At 40.3% G+C, this 22,754-nt stretch overlaps 3 protein-coding genes across 4 annotated transcripts in view; 1 reads left to right on the top strand and 2 right to left on the bottom strand.

Moving 5' to 3' along the window:
• Nucleotides 1-242: 242 nt before the first annotated feature.
• LOC129747872 (uncharacterized) lies at nt 243-5,490 on the bottom strand. 2 transcript variants are annotated; one of them, XM_055742251.1, is made up of 3 exons: nt 5,386-5,490; nt 460-622; nt 243-390 (listed from the first exon to the last, which is right to left on the bottom strand). In XM_055742251.1, exons 1-3 carry the CDS (start codon nt 5,441-5,443, stop codon nt 318-320), a joined length of 294 nt encoding a protein of 97 aa, XP_055598226.1. In that variant the 5' UTR covers nt 5,444-5,490; the 3' UTR covers nt 243-317. The 2 variants fall into 2 exon arrangements, with proteins under 2 accessions (XP_055598226.1, XP_055598225.1); XM_055742250.1 differs by lacking the exon at nt 5,386-5,490 and adding an exon at nt 716-883.
• Nucleotides 5,491-12,321: 6,831 nt separating this feature from the next.
• LOC129744983 (pre-mRNA-splicing factor CWC22 homolog) lies at nt 12,322-15,283 on the top strand. The gene is made up of 3 exons (XM_055737804.1): nt 12,322-13,015; nt 13,074-13,704; nt 13,781-15,283. Exons 1-3 carry the CDS (start codon nt 12,479-12,481, stop codon nt 15,169-15,171), a joined length of 2,559 nt encoding a protein of 852 aa, XP_055593779.1. The 5' UTR covers nt 12,322-12,478; the 3' UTR covers nt 15,172-15,283.
• A 503-nt stretch (nt 15,284-15,786) lies between these two features.
• Nucleotides 15,787-22,754, bottom strand: part of LOC129741049 (serine/threonine-protein kinase Tor) — a 41,505-nt gene continuing 34,537 nt past the window's right edge. Inside the window, exons 2-5 of the mRNA XM_055732748.1 lie at nt 22,073-22,748; nt 17,638-22,010; nt 16,754-17,575; nt 15,787-16,694 (exon numbers count right to left, since the gene is read on the bottom strand). Of these exons, the coding sequence (XP_055588723.1) occupies nt 16,128-16,694; nt 16,754-17,575; nt 17,638-22,010; nt 22,073-22,748 (6,438 nt within the window). The 3' untranslated portion in view covers nt 15,787-16,127. The remainder of the gene's footprint in view (nt 16,695-16,753; nt 17,576-17,637; nt 22,011-22,072; nt 22,749-22,754) is intronic.

Raw genomic sequence — 22,754 nt, 5'->3', positions numbered from 1 at the left:
ACGCTTATGAATAACGTATTTTGTGCATCGAACTGTTTTAGTTACAGTTATTCTTAAAATTACCTTGTAACTGAACATTTACAGTGATAGTCGCAAAACGATTCGATAGAACGTTCCTCCAACGTTATGCGTATTGTATTCTGAATCGTAGGGGAAAGCAGCACGCACACCCACCCACTTTTTTCTTTAAGAGAAAAACAAACTCATTTTTAAATTTTATTATTTTTGATTTAATTCACTTGTATTATGCATTAGTATTTGATATTATGAGCTTCCTCACTAGGTCAAATTTATAAAAACACGGGCGTAGCTGCTGGTCACTGCTGGATCCGAAAGTCGTACGGGACATTTATTCTCCCAGCGTGACGACATTGCTTCCAGCTCCCGTCGCTGAAACAATGAAAAAAAAACCTTCATAAGTTGGCATCGATATATTTATAAAATGTTAATGAAACTTACCGGTTGCGAACATTGCTGGTGTCCTTTTTCCAGTTTATCCGTCCGTCCGTCCGTCGGTTGGATCCAAACCGGAGAAAACATCCTGCAGAAATACTTCCATGCAGTGGTCGACTTGGTACCGGAAGATTCGCCGGGAGTGGACAGCATTCGGGAACTTCATACACTGCAATTAAAAAACTTTAATCAATCACTTTTTATGCGTTTGCCCTACAAATGCGAACAAAAATCCTTTAACACAATAGCACAGCTCACTTACCTTCATGAAAATCAACAGCAAACTCGACTTGCATTCTGTTGATGTTCCATCCAGTTTGAAAAGATAGCAGCACGCGATTTATCCATACTGACCGAGTTGGATGTTGAAAAACCGCTGGCGAAACAGCTTCCGGCGAATTCGGATACATTTTCGTACCAATTATTGTTTAATTTTGTATAATTTATATCCACACGAACGCGAGATAAATACAACGCCATTTTAGTTTTTGCCCATCTGACAAATGTTACCACTGATGCCAAGTGTACTGTTTTTTTTATACGCCTGTTTTAAAATCTTCGAAATAATATTCATTTGAAAAGTTGTAATGCTTTGATTTGCTTTTAATTTGGTAAATTTTTATAATGGTTAGGTTTGATTTTGCATTGAACAATAACTGGTCTGATTTTTGTTAATATTTTCTTTGACAAAATTAAAAGTAATTTTTTTTTCACAATGCATTTACAAGATGTGATACACTTGGACCGCATGTTAAAATGTATGTGTTTAACACTTAGGCCAATGACATAGTGAGTGCGATGCGATGCGAACCAGCGAATACGATTCAATGCGGCGAACCATATTTGATGAACATGTATGTGAATAGGTTAAACCTGGCATACTCCACGCGGCGAAGCAGATGTCAATTTGTTCCGCCGCTCGAGTTCGCATTGGCCGCGTTCGCCAATTCTCATCACATCGCTCTCACTATGACCATAGTTTTGAACTTTTTAAAGAAAAAATAGTATAATAGGAATCGAAACTGTAAAAATGTTGGTTATTGGCGTGGGCGAACGCGACCCTTGGAAACAAATAAATTACGAACGTGTTAAATCAATTCACTCAAATGTTAATAAAATATATAAAAATTATATTCGACTGTCTCAATTCTTCATAAGAAAAAATAAAACAAAATAAATAATATATTTAGATTTAATATGATTTGCCCAAGCAACATTTTAAACTCCTTTTGGTTTTATAGGAAAAAATGCAGGTTTTATAATGAAATTGCATAAGTCTTGGTAGCCGTGAAGCGTATTTCGATAAGACCATTACAAGAATTATCTTCAAGATATCTACACAACGATTATAAAACCTATTTTGAAAACCTCAATCGATTTTATTTTTTTTTTATTTTCCGTGTTTATAGCGGTTTTCAAAGCCGCTATAAAGCAATTTCAAAACTTTGCTATAAAACCCTGTCAAAATGCCATGAAACGTCAAATGTCAACAAACAGCTGATCGGATTGATTGTGACGAAAACAAACAAACCAGCGAGAAGAATTTGTACGAGCAAAATTAAAATTCCTTTCCTCTCAACCGCCGGCAGTAATAAAGAAGGTAGGATTCTCATCATTTGGTCGTCTAGTTGCAGTTTTGATTTATTTATTTTAACTTATGTAGGCACGAAACAACCGGACAGAATTAGGCAAGAAAGTGTCGGCTGCTTTACCCTGACTACTGCAATTTTGCAATTATGTTCCGGTCAACATCTACCCCATTCGGATGTTTACCGGGTATTTGTTTAATACGGTTCCGGAGGATGATTTTTTCGAATAACAATGCATTGGGATCGCCAATAAAATACCGTGTTGGGTGGCGGAGGAGTAATCGTTAATATTGGCAAAAGAATTGGAATTTCTAGTCGGTGGATCTGAATGCCTTGGGACGAAAGATGATTTCGTTACGACTGTTTGTGAACTCAGTGTTAAGTGTTAATAAGTGTTGAATTAGTGAATTCATTCGAAAATTATGAAAAATAAATTATTGAAAAGTTAAACGAAAACATATTTACTTTTTTATTTACTTATTTTATGCAATCAAAAGGAAAATTTGCTCTTTTTTCTGCGTGTTAGCATATGTAAGCTGTTTTTTCAGAGCTGATGGATAAAAGACATACAAGTGGTTATAAAAAAGCTAATACCTATGTGTCTCGGTTGAACGCCATTTTTGTTACAAAATTTTGGAACTTCAAATGTTTGTTTGCTAGGGATATTTTAAAAATAAAGCATTATTTTCCGTAAATTGTTTGATTTGTCGGTACTATCACATTATATTTTCTCGAATACTGACAAATATCACTTATAAAAAAGATTTTCCTACAAACCTGGAAGATTTGGTTTTGAAATGTTCATGTTAAACTTATTTGATTCGTAAAATTACGGAGGGGCGTATTTTTTTGGCCTCTTTTTCGAAAAATTAAACGACAAAATTTCATGCGCACCAATTTTAGGCAAATAATATTACGAAAACCAAACTTTTTTATTCGTTTTATTGATCATATTATAAGTCCATGTTTTGCTGACCAGGTGCGCGATGATATTTCTTTATGTTAGAATTGTTATGAAAAATGGTATTTCAAAACCTAAACGAAAAAAACTATAGATTGAAAAAAGATTCTTTTTTGTTTATCTTTGAATCACCCCTCAGCAAAGATCTGTCAAGGTCATGGTTTTATAAACGACTTGTAATTCTCTCTTCAGAACCTCCTGTAGGTGGGCCTTTTTGCTCTTATAGGTGTTTTAATGGTGTTTTAATGGGGTTTATATAACTAAACGTTGTTTTATAGCGAAGTTTGCAAGTGCCCTTCCAGATCCTTATAGAACTTAAATTGTTACTTGGGTTGGTCTGAGTTGTGTTTGAAAAACACAAATCATTTATTACTTTGTTAATACTGATTATATACAAAAACCACCTGGCACCCTAAAATGCGAGTTTGGTCGAATGAAAGAGGGGACGCTTAAGGTAACAGTTTGAGATTGTTTTTACTTTTCACATGAACATCACCTTTTAAACGAACGTATATGTTTCGTTTTGATCGATTTTTGGAAATTTTTCAAACAAGGTTCAACAAAATTTCTACGATAACATAAGCAGTCACTGTTTCTGGATCAGTTAGGTTAACGTATTGACTATAAAAGTTATAGTTTTTTCGTATGCGGGAGTACATCCCACGAATATAGAGATTCCGTCATTCATTATATAAGGGTTATTATTTAGTTTTTTTTTGCTTAACTCACCTATGTATTTACAGTTTAAAAATTTATCATTCTGTATTTTAAATATAATACTATTTTTTTTATTTCCGAGAAAAGTGTCTAATTACGTTACTTTTCGAACAGTAGAATTCGTGATCAGAGCTAAAATCTCATCACTAAACTTCCAAATTTTCCAAAACTCAATCATTTACTAACTTTTATATTTGAACTCTGACGGTTAATCTACAATTTACCATCTTCTAATTAGCTCTGAGCAAAAACATTTTGAATACCGAAAGATGATTACCATTAGGCTAACCAATTTTTTTCGATGAATCTTTATTCGTATACTCCATTTTTTGAACATTCATATTTAAGTAAATTAAATAAAGTTTGGTTTTTAACAACAGGGAAAAGTAAATTATTCGATTATCATCGAACTACTATCGGTACTAGATATCTTTAAATTATTTATATACTATTTAATTTAAAAAATGTGTGTTTCTTATTATAAAATTTCATATTTAAATCTTGTAAATAAATGTTTTCAGTTGAAGCTTATTTATATTTTATCGAACCACCTTAAGTATAGATGATGTTTACCATCGGATAACGCTTCTGGTATATCAAGCCGTAACAGCCGTAACGTGAATGCAACACCCCTGAACTTAACGAAAGCTCCAACCTTCCCATTTACGTTAGTCGTTTGCAGGTACACGTTTATTTGAATTCAATCAGCTGAACTTTTGTTGCTATTCAAATAAACGTGTACCTGCAAACGACTTCCATCGGTAGAGTATCATATATTTTCGTTTCAAAATAATATTTTCACTAAAATTTGTTTCTGGTCTTTTTTGCTTATTATTTTCTCTGACCTTCCGTCGGCAGAGCTTCAAATATTTTCGTTTTTAAATAAAAAAAATTCATTCAAAATGCTATTTACTTATTTTCTTTCTCTCTCTGACCTTCCATCGGTAGAGTATCATATATTTTCGTTTCAAAATAAAATTTCCATTAAAATTTGTTTCTTCTCTTCTTGTTTGTTATTTTCTCTGACCTTCCGTCGGTAGAGCATAAAACATTTTCGTTTTCTAATAAAAAAATCCATTCCAAATTTATTTCAACTTTTTTTTTCTCTGACCTTCCATCGGCAGAATAATGTTTTTAGATCTTTTTTCTCTCTGACCTTCCATCGGTAGAGTATCATATATTTTTCGTTTCAAAAATAAAATTTCCATTAAACATTTGTTTCTACTGTATTGATTTTTTTTCTCTGACCTTCCGTCGGCAGAGCATCAAATATTTTCGTTTTCAAATACAAAAAATTCATACAAAATTTGTTTAAACTTTTCTCCCTCTAACCTTCCATCGGCAGAGTAATTTCCATTGAAAATTTGTTTCAACTGTGTCACCTTTTTTTTAATAATAATTTGCCCTTACTTTCCGTCGGTAGAGCATCAATCACTTAATTGAAAATAATAAATCCATCCAAATATCAATTTTTTTTTGCCCTTCGCGGCAGAACAGTACGATTTCGATTTTAAGAACTCAAATTTAGTCTGCTTTTCTTTCAAATTAGGAGCGTTCAGCAGCTCTATTTCAAAATGGCGACACAATCCTTACTTGCCAATTTGTAACACTTTCCAGCGTTTGTAGCAAAATAAACACTCCAAATCCTGATGATTTAATACTTACGGGCTGGGAGCGTATACCACGCCATTGTAGTGACCGGACGCCTTCTTGTCAAACACATTTTCTTTTTTAATTTCACTGGACGATCTTCACTACATCCATTCTTCCAAAATCTATTTTCTCAACTGACTTCTTTTCTCACGGTTACCTTTTACCGATGCTCTCGCAAGAAGGTATTCACACACACACTCTTAATATATTCACTGACGCACATCAACAGAGGACTTTTAGACAGGTTTTATTCAAACTACCGTTTATAAGGGTATATACGGACGATAGTATTGGCGAAAAATTGGCCTCAGCCATAACCTCAAATTTGGATATGCTGGTGGCCTCACCAGTGATGCTAGGTGCGTTACAGAAATCAGTATTTCAAACTAATTACTAATCAGTAATTCAAACTAATTAACTAGTTTCTGAATTGATTGAATTTTTTAACTATCAACAGCTAAACGTTTGAATTCATTACGGGGCGTCCCTAAATGAATGAAGATAAGCCAGCTTTTGTTAGTGAATTTTCAAGGTGAATTCAAAACATCTGAAATATATTTTCATGTAGGTACTGCTTTGTAGATTAAAAAAGAGTTGTTTTAAACTTCTAAACGAATGCAAAATCATTCACTGTTATAAACAAGTAAATTAATCAGAGCCCCGTCTATTTTGACTTTGAAAATAATCGCCTACATGCTCTGACCACAGCTTTGACCATTTTAAACATATCCACATAATTCGCTACATCATTTAAGTTTGCGATACAGTAAGTTGTTATTTCGCTCAGATTAATGATGCGTTTCAATTCACATTCGAATAGAAATCTACGGGAAAGTTGAAAATTCTAGGAACTCATGAAAAGGTTTTTCAATAACAATGCAATTAAAAAATGTAATCATTTTCCAAATATCAATGCACTTGGCAGCCCTGAACACCCAAAACATCAGAACACGAACATCTATGTATCGCTTTTCGACAGGGCGAATTTGTCGATATTAGTACCGGAAAACCGCGTTCATCGTGCGCCCTTCTCAAAAATCGATTCTGTTCTCCCATGGTTTGAGGTTAGGGCTGAGGCCTCCTGCTAAGGTGGTGTTCGTGTAGAACTGTCAATATATCCTAATTGGCGGCTCTCACGAACACACTCTCATCCCTGAACTTAACGAAAGCTCCAACCTTCCCATTTACGTTAGTCGTTTGCAGGTACACGTTTATTTGAATTCAATCAGCTGAACTTTTGTTGCTATTCAAATAATCTATTATTCCTATTCCCTACACCGATGACCTACGTATTGTGTATAGCGTCGCGTATCGGATCGAATCCAGGCTAGAACAGTTGTAGAATCACTCCATAGAACCGTGCGCTTGATAACCAAAGTATGCTCTTGTTCTACGATTTTCTTCAAACGCACTCCCAAAACTGCTGCAAGAAGTTCTAAGCGCGGTATTGACAGGAATTGAAGAGGAGCCACCTTTGTTTTCGAGGTAACCAATGCGCAACGAACATTTCCCTTTTCGACGATGCGAAAGTACGCAACAGTCGCGCAAGCTTGTTCGCTTGCGTCTGTGAATATGTGGAGCTGTAAGTTATCATAGCTTTTCTCGTTATAGTTAGGAAAATAACATCGCGGGATCTGAAACTCCTTTATTTGCTGCAGTGTATTCAACCATAGTTTCCAGCGCGCGGTCATCTCCGTTGAAATTTCTTCGTCCCAGTCGATTTTAGAACGCCATACATCTTGAACGATAATTTTCCCCTGGACTACAAACAGAGATATTAAACCAAGTGGGTCGTAGATACTCATGACCACTTTAAGCAGTTCCCGTTTCGTAGGGATTTTATCATCAACAAGAATCTTAGCCACATCCTCGCGTAAATTTAGCGAAAAGGTAAAGACGTCTTCCTTTGGGTGCCAAAGGATTCCCAATAATCGTTCTGCTCGGTTCGTTTTATCGAGTTGCAAGTTTTTAACAGCAGTTGGATCGGCTTGTCCTATGGCATCTAGCACCATGGACTCATTTGATAGCCAATTCACAATTTGAAAGCCTCCTTTTTCGTGAACCTTGGTTACTTGAAGAGCCAACTCGATTGCTTCATCTACTGTGTCTGCGCTTCTAAGGTAATCGTCCATGTAATGCAAATGCATTATATCATTGCAAGCCTTAGGGAATCTGGACGAGTATTCAGTCGCGTTCAGATTTTTGACGAACTGCGATTGCACTGGCGAACAAGTGGCTCCGAAAATAGCTACATCAGTCACCATAATATCAAGCGGGTGTTCGGGGGAGTCTCTCCATAGGAAAAGTTGCGCACTACGGTCTTGTTCGCGAATGAGTATCTGGTGGAACATCTCTTTGATATCCGCTGAGATGGCAACCTTACGTTCTCGATATTGGAAGAGAATGCTTAAAAGAGAAGATATTAAATCCGGACCTTTCATAAGCACAGAATTAAGGGACACGCCTTCGACTCTTGCGGCTGCGTCCCAAATGAGGCGAATTTTACCAGGTTTCCGCTCATTTATAACAACTCCAAGGGGGCAGAACCATGTCCGTCGCAAGTCGAATTTCTCCAGCTCTTCCTTGGTGGCTTTGTGGGCATAACCTTTAAGTTGGTAGTCTTTTATTTGCTGTCGAACTTCTTTAAACGGGTTTCCAGACACTTGAGGCGTTTCTCTGCCATTGGTTTGCTATCGGGCAGCTCGATATAATCGAATCGCCATAGGAGGCCTACTTCGAATCTCCCGCTAGTTGTTCTTCTTGTGGTTTCCCTCAAAATTCTGTAGGCCCTTTCGTCATCAAAACTTTGTACTGTCGGTGCCAAAGCGATTCCAAGACTGTCAATATCGAAAAAACCTTTAACTAGTTCGTGCAAATCATCATGGTGTGGCTGTCCACATATGTGCATTTGTCGATGTGGTTGCTGGCTGGCTCCCCCTGGTAAGCGACCGTAGACTGACCATCCGATTCGCGTTTTAGAAGCTATAGGTTCGTTTACTCGACCTTCTCGCTTCTTGAATGTAGTAAGTAGATGAGCGTTGCTAAGACCTATTAGGATTCCTGGGACAGCAGATTTAAAACTTTTTACTGGGATACCATCCAAGTGTTCGAAACGATTTTTCAATTTATTGAAATCTAAGTTTTGTTCGGGCAATCCTAAAGAGTCGACGGTGTATACTTCCGAAACTGGTAGACATTTTTCAGCATCAATTCCAGATATTTGTAGCTCCAAAATTTTAGTGTCTGATATTGTTTTATTCACCCCGCCTGTCCATTGAATACACAAGGACGTTGAAGGACCTTCAGCTCCAATCTTATCAGCAATTGCACGTTCCAGAAGAGTGACTGACGAACCGTCGTCAAGAAAGGCATAAGTCTCGACTTTTGCCTTAGGCCCAATTAGCAACACTGGAAGCATTCGAAAAAGCGTAGAAGAGGATATTTCCCGATGTACGTTGACACTGGCAGTTGATTGGTTCACCTGCGGCTCGAAATGCAAAAGTCGATGATGGCGTTTTTGGCAATTGTTAATTCCACATGTTCTTCCTCTACATGGCCAGCGGCGATGTTGACTCAAACAGTTTCGGCATAGTTTATCTCTTTTTACTAGGTTCCACCGATCATCTAAAGTAAACTCTTTGAATACAGAGCAGTTCGTAATGTGATGATTAGTGTCATTACAAGCAACACATACTACAGCATTTTTCACATTCGATGTGTTTGTTGGGTAGTCATCAACCTCGGTCGTATCTTCTGGTGTCTCAAGAGTTATGGAATGTGTATTAATGAACCCCTTCTCCTTTCTCGATCGTTCGTCCTTGGAAATCCTGCTCGTAGTACCATTATTGAGGGTAACGCGACTGGCTGCTTTGACAACTCGTTCCATGTATTGGGCAAAGACACTCAAGTCTGGGCAGGGAATTTGCTCCAGGTAGAGTCCCCAATTAAATTTTACAGTTGGTGGTAACTTTTCGACGAGTTCATTGAGAAGTGTTGGGTCCGAGAGATGTTGCGCTAATCCGACTGCTTGTAAGTGGCTACACATATTTTGAACTACTAGCCCAAAGTGGACGAGAGAATCAAAACGATCATCTTTGGGAGCGGGAGTCGATCTCACCTTCTTGACCATTTGATGAACTATTTGTTCCGGGCGACCGAACAGCGTTTCTAAAGTTGTTATAACTTTGGGTACAGTTGATGGGTGGAGAAGAAAACTGCTCACTGCTTCTTTCGCCTGTCCTTGTAAACATCGTTGCAATCTAAGCAGGTTCTCAGAGTGTGAGTACCCACAAAGATCTGTCGAGTTACGATAACTGCTGATGAATGCCGGCCAGTCCGTAGGGTCTCCGGAGAATATGGGCAGTTCTTTCGTAACGGCTTGGCGAGCAACAAGCTGATGAGTGGTTGTGGCAAACTGGGACGGCTGAGTATTGTTGTAGACGTTGTGGTAGCTCCAGGGGGCAACGGGAGGAATCGGTGTAAACAGAGGCATTGGTGGACTACAGTTGGGCATACCAAGAGACGATGGGTGGGGAGAAGCAGGTATAAAGTTTTCAGAACGACCACCCACGGGAGTGTAAGGCATTGGATCATTATATAAAGTGGATGGTTCATAATTAATTGGTTCAAAGGCGTTTGGTTTATCAGAACTTACCGGTGGTTGAACGTGTACGGGGTTTTTTGGGTTACCTGCTGCATACTCTCCGTTGGAACTTCCATTACATTTCTGGGGAATCCCATCCTGTGTTTCTATAAGGCGATGCTTGAGTGCATCGTTCAACTGGCTCCTTAGCTGCATCTCCATCAAATGAAATCGTTGCTGTTCCTCCTCCCGTTGTCTGACTGCTGATTGTTGCTGAAGATAATGTACCTCTCGTTCACGCTTGTACATATCAAGTTGTTCGCGTAGACTGGATTCTACTAACTGCATTTGGCGCCTATCTTCCAACATAACTTCTTCCATCCGTTTAATCTCTTTTGCTAACTCGATTTCTCGTTTCCGACGTACATTATTTTCCTCCTTATGAAGCTCTTCGAGATTGTGGATTTTACGTAGACCTTCAGTTTCAGTACGCCATTGGTCGAATGTTGGCCGGGTTACTTTAGGTATAGTACCGGTAGGTCTAAATCCATCTCGGGCGGCATCTTTCAAAAGCGAGACATATGGTTGAATATTTACCGGTGGAATGAACAAGGAAGGATGAACTGGGGTTTCCGTGGTTCTATCTGATTTGTTGTCAACCTGCTCGACAATTGATATACTCCCTGTAGTTCTCTGCAATGAACTGCAGTCAAGTCGTTTGTTATCTCTGTACATTTTAATATCCAGCGGAGTAGATGTCAAACCGGAGCATAGGGGAGATATTTCAGCGCGTTTGTTGTCACTTCCGATCACTTCTTCATTGCCATATGCCCCAGCCGAATCAATTTGGGAATCGACCCATTCTGCGACTCTACTTGGATTCGACTGATGACTACGATGGGAACTTCGATCATCTTCTTCATCCTTTTGTTTTAGTAGCTCATATTTTCGGTCCATGTATTCCTTGTCTCTCTTCAACCGTTCTTGAGCATCTTGCTCCTGGAGTTTATGCTCTTCCTCGAGCTTCTCGAGATCCCTAGCAATACGTTTACGCCGGGCGCTACTGGCCGTCGATTGTTTGGTTATAGAGCTAAGCGGCTTGGCGGGTATTCGAGGGAGACACATAACACAACGATGAACTACTGTGTTTGCATTAGCGGTCGTGACTTTGGCACACGTAAAGTGCTCCCAACGCGTACAGTCCAAACACTGGATCATATATTTTTCCGCATCATTCCGACGGTCACAAGCGACGCAATCATGTTCACCACCTCGGTCGAGTTCAATGAAGCTGGGTTCAAAAGGTTCCTCACGTAAAGTTGACGGATCTGCTAAACTCACATCACTTCGGAGGTTAGCTTCCTGAACAGCTTTTGTTTTAGACCGAGTCAGCACAGCATCCGATTTGGGATTCATTATGGGATCGGCGACTAAATATCTTTGAGTTTCTGTTCGTGAGATCAGTTTCGGAATCCTTCAGCAAATTACTCCGTTTTTTCCGGTAGAATTAAGCTCAAAGCTGTAATTATTTTTTATTGTTATAAATATAGGTTATCTGAATATTTCGATTCTAACTTACATAATATCCTTTCTGATTTTATTTAATTCACGAACAGAATACAATATTAGTAAGCAAATTTCTCTAAAACTATAAATTCATTAGTTGGCAAGTGGAAATGGAATATATATTTTACAAATTACTTTTAAGTGTTTTACACAACGTGTAGAAATCCTGCTTCTAAATATGATGAGTAATGATCGACACGAGAGACTTAATTTTTATCGGCCACGGTGGCAGTTTGGAGATCGCTGAGTTTATAGCAAAGACCAGTGTTGCTAATTGCGCGCAACAATATTTTTATGCCAAACGGCCATTATGCCAAACGGACATTATGCCAAATGACCATTATGCCAAACGTCCATTATGCCAAACGGCCATTATGCCAAACGACTTTATGTCAAACGACTTTTATGCCAAACGACGTTATGCCAAACGGCATTATGCCAAATGACTTTAGGCCAAACGACGTAGGACCTATACAAATACAATATACAATTTCTATAGAAATGTTATCGCAGTTAGAAAGTTCCACCCAACTTTTAAAAAAATAAGCAATTTCTTCGATAAAATGGGGCTAAACATTTATCCTATGATCTTAAAGATGAAAAGAAATAAAAGTTGTGGTCAAATTTGGGCTGAGCGCAAGTTTTGCTTTTGTTGCGATAAATTTCTTTTCCAAAATTCGAATGACGGGAAATTTTCGGTTTGGTGGAAATTGTTATTAAGTTAGGGTATTTTCGAGTTTCAGTGTAATGCGTTACCAATCTAGTACTTCATGCGTTATGTTTGTGCTCGGTTGTCAGTATTTTGTAACGTTTTTCTTGGTCGGATTTTCGAAGCAAAATCGTTTTGTATTCTCCAACCTTTTCGAGTTTTGTGTAGGAAATGCTGGAATATTTACCGTAATCCTCTGCAATTTTCGTCAATCAACCAAGTGCACTACCGATAAACAGTTGAATATAATGGCAGACACGGAGCCATCTCGTTCACGGCAGGAAAAACGATCTCGCAGTTCGTCACCCAAGAATGATGATGATCGGGGAAGGAACCGGAAGAAAGCATCCCGGCGGGACAGTCGCTCCCGATCTCGATCCAGAAGTGTCGAGCATAGAAGGCGTCGTTCCAGATCCCGGTCCCGAGACCGCAGAAATCGTCGTTCTGGTAGCAGAGATGCACGCACAACCAGAGATCGTCGGGATCGGGATCCTCCTGGTTCAAGAAAACGATCGCGCAGCAGAAGCACCGAAAAGAAGAAAACGGAACTTGATGGAGGCAAAGCGCAAGCGGCACCGGACCAAGGAGATGAGGCGTTGCTGAAAAATGAAAAACCGGCTATTCGAAAAACGGTAGATTTACTTACATCGAAGACTGGAGGAGCCTATATTCCTCCAGCTCGCTTAAGGATGATGCAGGCGGAGATAACAGACAAAACGTCGGCTGCGTATCAGCGAATTTCTTGGGAAGCTTTGAAGAAATCGATTCACGGATATATCAACAAGGTTTGAGATTTGCTATAGCTTGGTCAAAACAATTAACTTTATATGAAATTCGTTTCAGGTTAACGTGGACAATATCGGCATCATCACTAGGGAGCTTTTACGGGAGAATATTGTCCGTGGGCGAGGGTTGTTATGTAGGTCTATCATCCAGGCGCAGGCTGCATCGCCTACATTCACTCACGTTTACGCAGCCTTGGTAGCAATCGTCAATTCTAAATTCCCAAATATTGGCGAGCTACTGCTGAAACGTTTGGTTATTCAGTTTAAGAGAGGTTTCCGTCGAAACGACAAAAGCATTTGTCTCTCCTCGTCTCGCTTTGTAGCTCATCTGGTCAATCAAAGGGTGGCGCATGAGATTCTTGCGCTGGAAATTCTTACGTTGCTGGTAGAAAATCCCACTGACGATTCCGTTGAAGTGGCCATTGCGTTCCTAAAGGAAGTAGGTCAGAAGCTGACAGAAGTCTCGGGTAAAGGAATCAATGCTATTTTTGAAATGCTGAAAAATATTCTGCACGAAGGCAAACTGGATAAACGTGTTCAGTACATGATCGAGGTGGTGTTCCAAATAAGAAAGGATGGATTTAAGGATCACATCGCGGTTGCAGAAGCGCTCGAATTGGTAGAAGAAGATGACCAATTTACTCATCTCATAATGTTGGACGAAGCAACCGATCCACAGGATATACTGAGTAAGAAAAATCATCTGCTGTTATTGACAAGGTTTTAAAAATCTGTGACGTTTTTTACTTTCTTTTTCGATTTCAGATGTATTCAAGGTTGACGAGCAATACGAAGAGAATGAATCCAAGTACAAAGCGATCAGCAAGGAGATTCTGGGTAGCGACGTTAGTGGTGACGAGGATCAATCATCCAGTGGAAGTGGAAGTGATTCCGACGATGATGACGACAGCGAGAGCGATAATGAAAGCGGTGCGGAGAAAGAAGCTGGCGACAAGCAAATTATAGTGGACAATACGGAAACAAATTTGATCGCACTCAGAAGAACTATCTACCTGACGATTCATTCCAGTTTGGATTATGAAGAATGCGCCCACAAGCTGATGAAAATGGAACTTAAACCCGGCCAGGAGCAGGAATTGTGCCACATGTTTTTGGATTGTTGTGCCGAGCAGCGTACTTATGAAAAGTTTTACGGATTGCTTGCGCAGCGTTTTTGCATGATCAACAAAACGTACATCGAACCGTTTGAAGCGATTTTCCAAGATACTTACAGCACAACCCATCGCCTGGATACAAATCGCTTAAGAAATGTCAGTAAATTTTTCGCGCATCTTCTGTTTACTGATTCTATCGGTTGGGATGTTATGCGTTGCATCAGACTCAATGAGGAAGACACGACAAGCTCCAGTCGTATTTTCATCAAAATTCTTTTCCAAGAACTAGCAGAATACATGGGTCTTGTAAAGCTGAACAAACGGCTAAAGGATCCAACCCTTGCGGAACCTTTTTCCGGTCTGCTTCCGAGAGACAACCCCAAAAACACTCGTTTTTCGATCAACTTCTTCACTTCGATTGGCTTGGGAGGGCTTACAGATGAACTGCGAGATTTCCTTAAGAACGCACCCAAACAAGTCATGGCACCACTACCAGCTCCAGCAGATCCAGAAAATTCTAGCAGCAGCAGTTCATCATCCTCATCGGATTCTAGCTCTTCCTCATCGTCAGATTCCAGCTCAAGTTCTTCTGATTCGGAATCCTCCGAAGATGAGAGAAGAGATAACCGAAAGAAAAAGAAATCTGATAAAAATAGGAAAAAGACAAGCAAGGTTTCTTTGGAAAAAAGTGACCGATCCAAGTACAAGGAAAATGATGGTAGAAATGCCAGAAACGGTGGCCATCGGCATAGAATGGAAGAACATGAGGAAAGTCGTAGTAGAAGAGCATACGCTTCAGAAAAAGATCGTGACCAGGCCAGAGATGGAAGAGACCGTCATCGGGAGCAGGACGACTATTACCGTCGTCAGGAAGATCCTCAGACATCGGAGAAGGATCGCGGCAGGAAAAAATATAAAGACCGCGAAGAAGACGATTATCGAAAAGTTGTAGGAAAACACCGAGAGAAAGAACGCGATCGTGATGCAAGAGAGAACGATCGTTCATCCAACCGAAGAAGGCGAAGTGGTGAACGGTGGTAATTTTAGTGGGTTTCGATTTTAAACTGCGAATATTGGAAAACGAGAGAAAAAAATTGTGTGAACCATCTGTAATAAAGTGCATTCTACAGAACGAACTTGGGAAACGTAACTCGGATGACAGACCATAAAATTAAGAATCAAATCGAAGATGTTATTGTTTGAAATTTGATAGTTCCTTGTTGTGTGTGTCGAATCGTACGTAGCATAAGAAATTTGAAGTGTGTGGTTTAATAATTTCGAGAACGTAACGACCCTGCAAGACTGTACGGAATCTAAAAAAAATATTCCCCAAAACAGGTAAGTTTATTTTCTTTGGTGCTTGCTTCGGGAAACAAATGTACAAGCTAGGGAAATAATTCTAACTAAAGGATTTTTCAATTTGCATTTTAGGTAAGTTCAATGCCAGATGGCTACTCAGCAATATTGGTCCCGATGGAACATCTTCGAAACACTAGGAAAACTCCGGGTGAGTGGACTAATTCTACTATTTACTTGATTACATTGTAATTTACTTTGTCGTGGGAAGCTGCAATTAGAAGCTGATGGTAGTTTTAATATATCCTGTGTCATCGACTGAATATAGCTGGATTGGATAACATGCCCAATGAAACAAGGTTTTTGGGGGGACTATCTTTATTCAAAGCTTGTCGGTAAATTTGATTTTTAACTTATATCATTGCGAACTGCTTGTAATTTTTTTTCGTCCATGGATTTTATCTCAGCCCTATGCGTCGGACAATCGGCGCCGGACCCTTAGGTAGGTATCATAGTTCTTATATCGAAAACGTAAATAGGCTGGGCATATTGAATTACTTTCTAAGATCCATTGCTTGCAGAAATTGGTTCATTAAGCAACATTATGAAAAACTTCTTTGAACATAACCACTCCGTACAGCGAAACGGAATATGAAATATACAAGTCAACAAACTATATACAATCGTCAAGCATCAGTGATTTACCAAAACGGACACCATCCAATGTAGCACTGGCACAGATTTTCGTTATTGGTAGCTTGACGAATCAGCAAATCAATCTGCCGCGGTACCTCTTCCGGATCTTTGGTCTTAAAGTCCTTACCAGTTAACTTTTGTTTGACTCTGTCGACGATAGCACGCGCCTTTATGTTGGTGGCTTCGGCAGGATTCACAACGCAGTTGCTACCTTGATCCGGCTGATCTCCGCCAGCATTATTGGCTGCTTCAGTCATCCGTAGATTTCGTGCGTTGATTGCCAAAAGATCGAGCGTTTCTTCCATACTTTCAGCAGTGCTTTCCACATCCGTTGCATTTTTGGATCGTCGATTCTTGTCCGCATCTAACAGGCGCCAGTTGAGCAACGGATCGTAAACAAAGGCTTCGAGGACAGCCATCAAACTGTCTTTGTTACGACGCAGCACGTGCATAACACTTTCGCATGTTCGCCGATAGGTACCTTCGATTCCGGTGACTTCCATCGCGTTTATGAGCATACGGGTCAATCGGAAAGGAATTTTTTCTGGGAATTTTTCCCGAGTCATTGCCACCTATAAATTGAAAAAAATATTAGCAATGTTCAATCGATCCCAATTCAAAATCCATTTACCTCGAAACAATCTCCGAAATCTATGTGAAGAATTTTGCCGCTAAGTCTATCCAACATCAAGTTCGACGGATGGCGATCGCCCAATCCGAGGATGTATCCAACCATAGACATGACCGCTAGTGATCTTGTGTAGTTTGTTCGACGATCGAACCAAACCTCAGACGATGGGCTTTTGAGCCAGAGGAGCTTTGCCAGATCATCGCCTTTGGTCAGTTCCAATGCATATTCGAATACTTCTACCTTTTGCATCAGTGTCAGGTGATCGTAGTCCGGCGCCATGCGTAACATAATCCGGTGTTCGATGTTTAGAACAGTTTTCTTTTTATCGCGATAGTCACGGATCAGAGTGTGAAGTGTGTCACAATGTGGTACCCATCCAATGAGACCGGAGTTGGTACTCAGCGGAATAACAGCGTACCTTTGGATGGTTAGATTTCTGCGGAACGTATCAGGATCGTTGAGTAGAAGTGTGTTGACTAAGCCAAATAATTGCATAACCCGTTCATCTTGACGCAAATCTTCGTGTCCTTTGAGCAAGAACATGTATTCTTTACCATTGGAACCACGGATGCATAGTTTTCTCGGTCGTTGTTTTGAGGTAATTACCTGTAGATTCGACTGTATGCTGGCAATGCGAATCAGTTCATGACCGGGGGCGTAGCTCCCAGGCACAGCCAATTCTAAATCACGACAAGCTAATAGTTTTGGACTAACGTACTGCAGTTCAAGCGAGGTTAATTGAGGCAATTGTCGCGATATGCGTCGGAACACGTGATAATATAAATCCCAAGCTTGGTTTAGATCACGTATGTTACCAGAATTCTGAAAAAAAAAACAGCAAAGAAAATATAAACCATGCCTAAAACAAATCAATTTAGTATCACCTTATAATGTCTGCACCATTCCTGCGCTTCGTTCAAATCTCGACCGTACGCTTGATTAAATGAAGTTTCTTTGAGGGTTTCCGGTCCCCGTTGCAACATTTGATGCAGTGGTTCCAGCGTTTCAAACATCCCTTTAATGTTACGTTCGCCGAAGTACAACCGCGAAGCTTCCTCCAAGCCTTCGTGCCACTGTTCGTGCCAAAGAATAGCCACACGGATCAGTTCCTCACTGCACATTATGGCCTGGGTAACAAGAGTGGGCGAGTGTTCACCCATTGATCCGAGTATTTTGTGGGCAGCTTGTCGTCGGGCACTGGAGGCCGAATTAGACGCTACTGTCAGCGGGTAAACCAATGCTTGCGGGTGACATTTGCCTATATCGTTCAATAGCTGATGGATTAGTTCACCCACCAAGTTACGCGGAGTGTCAATTCGGGCGATAAGTTGAGGAATAACCTGCAACCAGGTGTTAATCTCGATCATCCGCATTCCTTCGATCAAAGCGTCGAACACTTTAGGGTATTGACCATAATCGAACCATAAGGTCAGCAGTCGTAAAGTATCTTGAAGCGAATTTCCTTGGGATAAGTTAATCGATCTGAAGAATCCTTGAACCGCAGGCACAGCGTATTGGCGAATCATACATTTCTCCTTGTCTCCTCCAGGATTTTTCAAGAGATCTTCGTGTTGCTTTTGATTCTGTACAACTTCAAAATTCATATACGCCCACGAGTGCCACGCTTTGTACCAGTTGGAATCATGCTTAGTAGCTTTTTCGTAACAAGCTAAAATACCTTTAGTGTACTGGTCATTCAAGCCATGGAGCTGGTATTGCCATTGACCAAGTTTCATGTAGCATCGTGCCAGCAATCGACGGTTTTCATCCTTTTCTGATGCATCGAAGTTCCCTTCAATACTCATATCACCCACAAGACGGTTCAATTGGTCGTATGCTTCAGAGCGTTTTCCAGCAGTCCAAAGGTGCTTTGCATAGGCAAAACTTATATCGGGTTCTGCATATTCTAGCGGATGTTCTGGGTATTCTGAAGGATTGTATCGAAGTAGCATGATCAATGTTTTTTCAGATAATTTTAACGACCCGCTCTTGCGACACAAAGAGGCAAATTTAAGCCATGTTCGAACATCATTTGCTGGATGAACAACCAACGAATGAATCTGTAAAATTCTCTGCCAATCTTCTACTAGACGCTGACCTCCAAGCAATCGCTCCCACCACATCTTTTTGATAGTTTCCTGCCGCTCAGGAATTAATTTAAATTGGATTACTTCTTCCAGCTCCGCCAACATCTGAACGCAAACCATTGCTCCATAGGCACGTTCATAGGATTCTCCTGCCATTGCAGTCAGCTCCGTATCCAACAGATCGCGTGTTTCGTCGATTAGCGTTTGTGCAATCTCATATTCCCCATGATGTACGGCCAGCACTGCCCTGTAAAACGAGCCGTCCTGTGTTTCTTCCGGTATAAACTTCACAAACTCTTGCATTCCTTCCCAGTCTTTAAGACCCCAAGCGGCAGCTGCTGCCAATCTACCTGCTTTTGTACGACCTTCTGTTCCCAAAGATTCCCATTTATCTTTAGTTAAAGCATTTAGTGTTGACCACTCTCCAAGCGCTTCCAAGCAGCGCATCTGTCCCAATCGTGATTCCAAATCGCTTTCATTACTTGCTAATTTGTCTTCGTACAAACTTAATGCTTGACCCCAGCTATGTAGTTTCTCATACCATCGAACCTGCACTTTCATCTCTTCCGAAGCGCTGCGATGTCTCATTGCGTACTCCAAGAGACCTTCGGCAGCCTCCTTTTGTTGCAGCTTGTTGTTGATTAAAATCAACGATTCAAAAACACTCTGATCTTTTTCCTTCATATTGTGGAATTCTTCCTCCTTATAATGCAGGGCTTTCGCGTAGGCCCGACTCTCCATGGCACGTTCTCCGAGCACCTTCGGCTGGATCTTGAGCGCCCATCCATTTTCACAATGTTCCATGAATTCAGCCAAATTCAGAATAGTTTGAGTTATTTCAGGCAAGTCCGGAACCATCAATGCCTGCTGTAGACTTGACGAAAGTTCTTCCTTCAAACTCTCCGGTAAATCGGTCCAGCAGCTAACAAAGGCAGCGTTGAAGAGGTCTTTCAACAGCTGCGGGTAGTTTTGAGCCAAAGTTCTGCAGGAACGCAAAGCTGGACTTTTAGATTCCTTTAGCAGGCCGATGCTTAGTCGGCGAAGCCATTCCAACCAATCATCTTTTGAAACGCGCCGATTAGCTTTAAATGCCGTTTGCAGATCAGCTGTGGAAACGTTTAGCTTTCGAATAGTGGTATCTCCAGGCATGGGCATTTCTCGATTGCGGGAACGGGCCTGGCGCAATCTAAACTCGTCATCCAGTGCTAAAGTTGTGCTGCTTTGAAGTTTGGTTAGCAGTTTGTTGTATTCAGTGTAAGAAATTTTGTGCTTGATCATAACTCGATTGACCAGAGGAACAAAAACCAGATATTTTTTACCCAGTTGAATCATGATAGAGCAAAGCGTTTGCAAAGCTGCTGTTTGCAATTGAACTGGGTGATTATCGAGAACACGTACCAGGGGATGGATGATGCGTGAGGAGAAATCAGTAAAGTCAAGAATTTCGGCAAGGTAGTTGATTGTTTCCAGAGCGGCCAGGGAGACTGCAAAAGGAACTTCAATTGGCTCGAACAGTTTTACAATTGCAGGTATAATCAAATGCAGATAGTCGTCCAGGTTGTTACCGAATTTTTGCAGTGCAGTTAGCAGTTTGACTGTAACTGTGCGATTAGTTGAATTGTCGTGTAATAAAACACGCAAAATTTGGGGCATCAGTTGAGGAAGGTAAATTTTAAATTCACACCCCAGTGCGATCGCTATCTTTTCGATAAGATTGATCAAAGTCGATTGTAGTGGATAGGTACTGTTCCAAAAAGTTTTCACAAGTTGGAATATTTCCTCCATAAAGCTGATAATGTGCTGCTTTACAATTTCAATCAAAATCGACAGTTGTTGGAAGAGGAACTCTTTGAGGTTCATGTCAGCGTTCATGATATTTCCAAGAAGGCTTGGCAACACTTGGGATAAGTACGGAACACATTTTATACCCAAGCTTTTGAAAATAAATGTTATAGCTTGTACTACGCTGATGTGATGATGAGATAAAGTTGGATCTCGCAGAATTTTCATTAAAGTTGAAATAGCTACTGCTGGATAGTATTCTTCTAGTTGATTATTCATATTGATAAGCATTTCTGACGTTGATAAATCGGCATATTCGTCAGTTTTCGTATCGTTGATCGAAATTAGCATATTGTTCGTTTGGCTATCGATTAAACCACGGTTCATTTTGTGCTTATAAGGATCTAGGGCACCCAGGAGGCCTAGCACCCTGATCGTTTCTCGTCTGACGTAGGATTGTTGTTCAGTTTTCAAGAAATTAATCAAAATATCAATTAAGTTGGGATATTTGTGATAGGGAGAGACCGCTTGACCTGTAGCGCTGACCAATTGTCCTAAGGTCCATAAAGCAACAGCTCTCTTTTCGGTAGATCCAGAATCGCTCAACATTTCTAGTAAAGTAGCAAGCAGCTCGTCAGACCACTTCTCCAACACTTGATGGCCTCCATTGACCTCAGCCAGATCGCCAATCGCACGCAACACATTCAACACCACTCCTGGATTAGATTCTGGCTCCTTCAATTTTGGTACCAGGATAGTTAATATTGGAGTCATGTACGAAGAAATCAATCTAGGAGTGCTTACAATCAAATGATCCAACATTCGAGCACTTTGTTCCTTATTTCGACTCATTCCGGAGTGCTCTAACTCTGTCAATATCTGGACCATAGTTTTTCTTAAACTAGGCATTACATATGCAGGATTGATCGCAGACAAACGTCCGATAATAACTATGGCTAGTTCCCGAATCTCAAACACCTCGTCGTTCATGGTGATGAGAAGCGAGCTCAAAAACCATGGCTGAGCCAGTTGTGAGTCGAAACTTTCGTCCAATGATTTCAGTACACGCAGACGTACGTTAGGGTCTACATCCGTGATACCTACGATTAAAATTTTCTCCAGCACGTTTCCGACAGTTTGAGTGAGTGTTTCCGATCCATCTGCTGAATCTACCGATTGCAAAGCCAATTTCAGCAACAATGTACATGTTTGAACTGCTTCGATACGAATTTCCTGTTGTTCACTGACTAGAAAATGATCTGCACAGCGTTGAACAAACGGCAACAGGCTGTGACCTTCAAAATTGAATGTACCTAGTGTTCGCAATGCTAATACGGTTGTCGGTGTATCTTGAATTTGTTGTTCGTAAAGGTTGGTATTAATAGCAACTGAAATAGAGGGAGAATGACAAAAAATTCCAAAAAATAAATATTGATCTCGAGCTTACTACCTTGAGTTCGACCGGGAAGCCATTGCGGGAGGGGTTTATTCATCAAAACACACGATAATATTTTCAAAAGACCGCTGGTAATTTCTTGTCGAACTTGTGGAACATTTTCACACAGCTCGTGTAAACATACAGTTAAACCAGTACTTAATCCAGTTGACAGCATGGACGCCAGAATGTTTTTAACATCCGATGTAATGGAGCTCTTGAGTGCATGACCAAGCAAAGTAACACACATAAACACTGATGAATCTACAGAAATTTTCTTCTTACTTGGCGTATCTTTCGGAGGCAGGGCTGCAGTAACGACTTCCATTATGCGTTTGATGTAACGTTCAATTTCCTTTTCAACTGCGACAGCAATGTAGCCGAGAACGATAAATGCAATGTTTCGTTCTCGTTCTTTGCTTTTCAGTGTTAGTATCAAGTAGTTAACAACAGTTTTCAAATGATTGTTCACGAATTCAGTTCTATTGAAGGCCGCCAAACGGGGTAATATTGTAAGCAATGATTGTATGACGTAAGGCGATTTGGAATTCCGTTGTTCAAGCACTTTTTGACAAATTAAGTGGTAATTTTCGGTTACTAAGCTGCGACAGATAGCCGATTCCTGAATAGAACTGTTTTGTCTGAAGAATTTTACATCGCTGTTGTCGCTATAGCGAGAGGTTGATGAATTATAGTT

Source organism: Uranotaenia lowii, chromosome 2 (genome assembly GCF_029784155.1).
Source record: "Uranotaenia lowii strain MFRU-FL chromosome 2, ASM2978415v1, whole genome shotgun sequence".
Lineage (NCBI taxonomy): Eukaryota > Metazoa > Arthropoda > Insecta > Diptera > Culicidae > Uranotaenia > Uranotaenia lowii.
The sequence above is the reverse complement of the archived record's forward strand: the minus strand, read 5'-3'. Positions and strand labels throughout refer to the sequence as shown.

Bases quoted from the DNA above. Each gene is read 5' to 3' on its own strand.
- LOC129744983 (XM_055737804.1), top strand. From the start codon at position 12,479: ATGGCAGACACGGAGCCATCTCGTTCACGGCAGGAAAAACGATCTCGC. The intron at 13,016-13,073 runs GTTTGAGATTTG...AATTCGTTTCAG, and splicing joins TTCACGGATATATCAACAAG to GTTAACGTGGACAATATCGG. The intron at 13,705-13,780 runs GTAAGAAAAATC...TTTCGATTTCAG, and splicing joins CGATCCACAGGATATACTGA to ATGTATTCAAGGTTGACGAG.
- LOC129747872 (XM_055742250.1), bottom strand. From the start codon at position 863: ATGTATCCGAATTCGCCGGAAGCTGTTTCGCCAGCGGTTTTTCAACAT. The intron at 623-715 runs GTAAGTGAGCTG...TTTTAATTGCAG, and splicing joins TGCTGTTGATTTTCATGAAG to TGTATGAAGTTCCCGAATGC. The intron at 391-459 runs GTAAGTTTCATT...TCATTGTTTCAG, and splicing joins ACCAGCAATGTTCGCAACCG to CGACGGGAGCTGGAAGCAAT.